The sequence below is a fragment of the Panthera uncia genome, chromosome C2 (assembly GCF_023721935.1).
Source record: "Panthera uncia isolate 11264 chromosome C2, Puncia_PCG_1.0, whole genome shotgun sequence".
Classification (NCBI taxonomy): domain Eukaryota; kingdom Metazoa; phylum Chordata; class Mammalia; order Carnivora; family Felidae; genus Panthera; species Panthera uncia.
In genome coordinates this window covers 66,483,562-66,488,452 of record NC_064810.1, presented here as the reverse complement: position 1 = coordinate 66,488,452, position 4,891 = coordinate 66,483,562, and the positions used below count along the sequence as shown (strand labels likewise).

At 40.0% G+C, this 4,891-nt stretch overlaps 1 protein-coding gene across 1 annotated transcript; it reads right to left on the bottom strand.

Moving 5' to 3' along the window:
* Positions 1–2,557: 2,557 nt before the first annotated feature.
* LOC125921005 (60S ribosomal protein L37-like) lies at positions 2,558–4,564 on the bottom strand. Its single transcript, XM_049628282.1, has one exon. It carries the CDS (start codon positions 3,645–3,647, stop codon positions 3,339–3,341), a length of 309 nt encoding a protein of 102 aa, XP_049484239.1. The 5' UTR covers positions 3,648–4,564; the 3' UTR covers positions 2,558–3,338.
* Between the last annotated feature and the right edge of the window lie 327 nt (positions 4,565–4,891).

Genomic DNA, 4,891 nt, shown 5'->3' with positions numbered 1-4,891 from the left:
GTCTCACCATTAGAATCTAGACTGTAAAGCATTCCTGTACAATCTAAGTACAAAGTGAATGACAACTGAATTTACCTGAATAGTAGTATATCTTTCTCTGTAGGGCTAGAGTTGGGACTTCAATGTGTTCTGCCTATGTCATAAGATGATCTTGATGTTCTGGGTCCATTCCCATCCCTCCTACCCAGTCCACTCTCTCCTTGGGATTTTTTTAACATTTTGAACTAAGAACAGTAAGGTTGTGTCTGCATCCTCTTGTCTGAGTCATCCAAGTGATAGACTGGAGAACTTGGTTCTCTTCCAGCTCTGAAACTGCCTGTCCATACCCCCTTTTAAGATACCATAAAGCTACAATAGATGTTCTGAGGAAAGAAAGCTTTTATTTTTTCCAGAGGCCAGCACAAATTGCAGACTTTAATGAGCAAAATGGATATTCTCCATTAAAGATTCTCTAAAGAATCTTCAAGTAGATACTGTAGGTAGAAAAAAGACAGCAGAGTCATAAAGTATAATAAAGACAGCAGAATCATAAAGTAATTTGCTAAAAGAGCAAATTAAAGAATCTGGCAAATGAAAGATCAGAAGGACAAAGGGATAAGGAAATAGTATACAACAGCAACAAAAATGCAAGTACTTCCAAAGGTCACCTTGGAGTTTTCAAAAAGAGAGGATAACACAGGGTCAAGTGTTGAGGAGCTAAATGTGGGTAGACAGTGCACTGATATAGGTCCAGGATAATTGGCAGAATTTGGTCAAGTGGAACAAGCACACGGAAGAAAATAGAAAGATATCTTCATGTGGGGGGCTTGTACCTCTTAGAAACCACAGCTGAAATAGTCAAGAACCAGCTTGTGCAAGTTGTCTTAAATTATCTTTGACCTCTCTTTGCTATGGTTGTCAAATTGGCACATAAAAATGAATGTTGATTTGAGTAATTTAGATAGGTGTTTTTGATACTGGCTTAACAACTATACCCAAATAGTAAGAAAAAAGATAGAAAGGTGTCTATAATGCCTATAGGCAATATATGGGCCCCAGGGTCAGGTGACTACTAAAGCAGTGGTTTGTTAACAAGGACCAGGAGGACCAAGAACACTATCATACCCATCCTTGGCCTAGACTTCTTATGTCGTATGATGTCCAGGTATATATATTTCAATATTAAAGAAAGGGATCCAGATAAGCTAGTTCATGTCTAGAGAAGGCAGACAGGACAATGAAAACTTGAAAATGAAGCTATGAGGAGGAAACATTTGTGGGAATGAACTGTGATAGTTTGTCAGGAGAAAAGAACTCTTAGTTGGGACATGATTGGAGTCCTCAGGATGCTGAAAGAGGTCTTAGGTTTTTTTCTCAGTGGGACCAAGAATAGGACTGGACAGACAGGCAGAAATTCAAGGCAGCCAGATTTTAACGTGATGTAAAAAAGAATTTCCTATCAAAACTGTATAGCAACGTACTAGGTTTTCAAAAGCATGAGAAAAGTTTCCTGTTACAACAATTAAGACTATGCAACAATGGAAATACAGGCCTCCCAAAGTGAGGGTGTAAAAGTATTCAGAAAGAGGCTGGATGACCAGGTGTGAGGGAAGTGGAGGGCCGTAGGTGAGTGTGGACGGGTGATGTGCATGTCCCACTGGAAGAATCTACAATTCTAAGAACTATGTTGAATTTATACTGTACCTTTCTTTCTTGGAACTTAAAGTACTTTTACTTCTAGCCTCACGAGAGTAGTGAATCACAGAATAATGAAGCAATTTGCTTAAAAACTGTTTGTAGCTAATTTGGAATCAAAACCCTTCATAGGGGTGTAATTCTCCATGTTTTCTATACACATACACATATGAAGCTACTTGAGTTTACCTAGAGGCAACATGCTACATATATCCAAGGCTTTTCAGATTTTATAGGGTAAATATAGGGATACTGATTTATATGTTTTAATGTGTCAGTAAATTGAATCAAACAGTCCTAATGACAAACACGTAAAATAAAATAAATGAATGCTGTTACCTAGGTTGACTTCTGGCTAATCACTCTTGCTGTATAGGCCCAACAGGTGAGGACCACCTCTATGGTTCCTTCCAACTCTGCTGTATTATACACTAACTATCAAAGCTAGAGACAGCATTAAGACATGATGTCCAGACAGCCAGCTAGCTCTTGACAGGAAGTTGGCAGGCAGCAGGCATGAGAAGGGAATGGAGACCTTGCACTCTTCTTATTTTTTAGCAGTTGCCAATTTACACCATAGATGAGTAAAAACCCAGTATCAGAAGCATCCTCTGATCTCATTACTATGTGCAGAGTTAGTCTTTGGTTCTCCCTGGAACCTCTGGTATTGCTTTCCCTCCATTAGGGCAATGGATTCAACTTCTTCCTTAACGTGATTCTCCATGTTCCACCCCTGCCACTTCACTGGCCCTGAGCCCATGTAAAAGTGTCTGGCAGGGACTGCAGCTCCTGAAAAGATGAACATGACTTTAAGGCTTGTACTCTTGCAGTACCTTCCCTTTTCTTATCTACTTTAAGAATAAATCCAGCTTATCTGCTTAATAGGAAACTTGCATTAAGTTTGTTACTTCCTGGGGCTTGGGCTTCTGATTTACCCAGCACTTACTGTCTTACTTGGCAGAGGCCCATCTCTGTGGGGAACAGATCTTAGCAATGAATTGTCACTTAAATGGCCATCCTGTCACTGCCCCTCCTAAAAGCTATGCAGGTCTCACTGTCATCTTTCCCCTCCATGTCCTTTGTTGGATGCAGACTGAATAATCAGCCCCACCTGATTTATTTGCTTGTTTGTGGTCTCCCTTCATACTTTCCCATGAGTTCCTTTCATGTTCTGTCCCAAATCTCCCATTTCCTCCTGTGTTTCCCTCTTTCATTTCTTCCATGTTTGGAGTGGCCATCTGTCATCCTCCAGGGATGGTACTCATGGTTGCAGTCTCCCTCCTTCCTTCTCAGGCACTTTTTTTTTTTTTTTTTTTTTTGAGAGAGAGAGAATGAGTGGGGCAGGGGAGAGAGAGAGGGAGACACAGAATCTGAAGCAGGCTCCAGGCTCTGAGCTATCAGCACAGAGCCTGACACAGGGCTTGAACACATGAACCGTGAGATCATGTCCTGAGCTGAAGTCAGATAGATGCTCAACCAACTGAGCCACCCAGGCACCCCTCAGGCACTTTAATAATTTTGTTTCCTTGTCTCTGGATTGTCACTGTTGGGATGTTTTAAGGAGCCGGTTAGGGCAGCGTTTCTCTCTTTCTTTCTCTTTCTTTCTTTCTTTCTTTCTTTCTTTCTTTCTTTCTTTCTTTCAAACCAGAACATTTATCTTGTGACTAATCATTGAATCCTTCAGATGAACTGGATGCTGCAACAGCCACCCTCTTGGGTTTAGGTGTTGTTCCTTCACAGAATCCATGTCTGAATCTGCGGCACACAATTTTTGGGTGCCTCTTTTGACCAGTCCCAGTGGTATTTCGTCTTTTAGCTTTGCCACTCCAGTTATACTTTCTCTTCTGCTTGGCAAGATAGACACATTTGCCACAGGTCAATTTCTGAAGGTGGTAGGACTTAGAGCCACAGCAGCAGCACAATGCATGCATCTTATTGCAATGCTTTTCAAATGATGACATCCCCTTCATCATATTGTTTCCATGGTGGAGACCACAAAGAAGACTAGTTTTCAAAGTGTGGTTCTGGGACCAGCAGTATCAGCATCACCTGGGAACTTCTTAGAAATGCAAATTCTCAGGGTGCCTGGGTGGCTCAGTCAGTTAAGTGTCTGACTTCAGCTCAGGTCATGATCTCATAGTTCATGAGTTCAAGCCCTGCATTGGGCTCTGTGCTGACAGCTCAGAGCCTAGAGCCTACTTCAGATTCTGTGTCTCCCTCTCTCTCTGCCCCTCCCTGCTTGCACTCTGTCTCTCTCTCGAAAATAAACAAAACATTTTAAAAAGTTAAAAAAAAAGAAATGCAAATTATCAGTCCCTACCCCAGGGACTCTGAGTCATAAACTCTGGGTTAGGGCCCACCAATGTGTGATTCTGATACCCACTCACTGCATTAGGAGGTGGTTTTGGCTGGGACTCAAAACTACTCAAATCCTGACTTCAAGGTTTTGGAGGAAAATGTATCTACAGAGAATATTAGCTGGGGCTGTGGCCCCAAACCCCAGTGTCAAATTCTAGTGGGCCACATAGAAAATCCTTCTTCTCTACTACACTAGCCTAAGTAATCTAGATCTAAGGCATATGATTTTGCCTCTTGCTCCAAGGCTAAACTTGACTTGAGCTCTTTCCAATCAAGCATGAGAAAAGTGTGCTCCAAAATATAAGGCAGCTCAGTCACTAGAGATGCCAAACACTATATGTAATGATGAAATGTTAAAAGCCCTCCTTTCAAAATCAGGAACAAGACAAGAATGCCCCATCATCATTTCTCTTTCACATTTTCCCAGAGGTTTTAGACAATTTAGTGATAGGAAGGTATCAAAAGTATAAGGTTTAGAAAAGAAAAATAAAATTATCATTAATTATAGACAAGATAATTTTAGAATCTACATAAAAATAATTAGAATTAATAAGAGAATTTACCAAAGTTTCCAGATATGTAGTAGGTAAAAGTCAATTGCATTTCTATTAATCATCAATAACAGAAATATATACTTTGTAAATAGATACTATTTATAATAGAAAAAAGTAAGTTTCTCAAGAAGAGAATGAACTAAATATGTATAAGATTTCTTTTTGGAGAGAACTTCACATTAGTGAAAGACACTGAAGACAATCTAAATAAATTGATATCTCTGTTCACAGAAGACTCCATATTGTTATCATGTCAATTCTTCCCAAATTGATCTATAGAAACACTACAATTCTAATAAAAATCT

Bases quoted from the DNA above. Each gene is read 5' to 3' on its own strand.
- LOC125921005 (XM_049628282.1), bottom strand. From the start codon at position 3,647: ATGATGAAGGGGATGTCATCATTTGAAAAGCATTGCAATAAGATGCAT.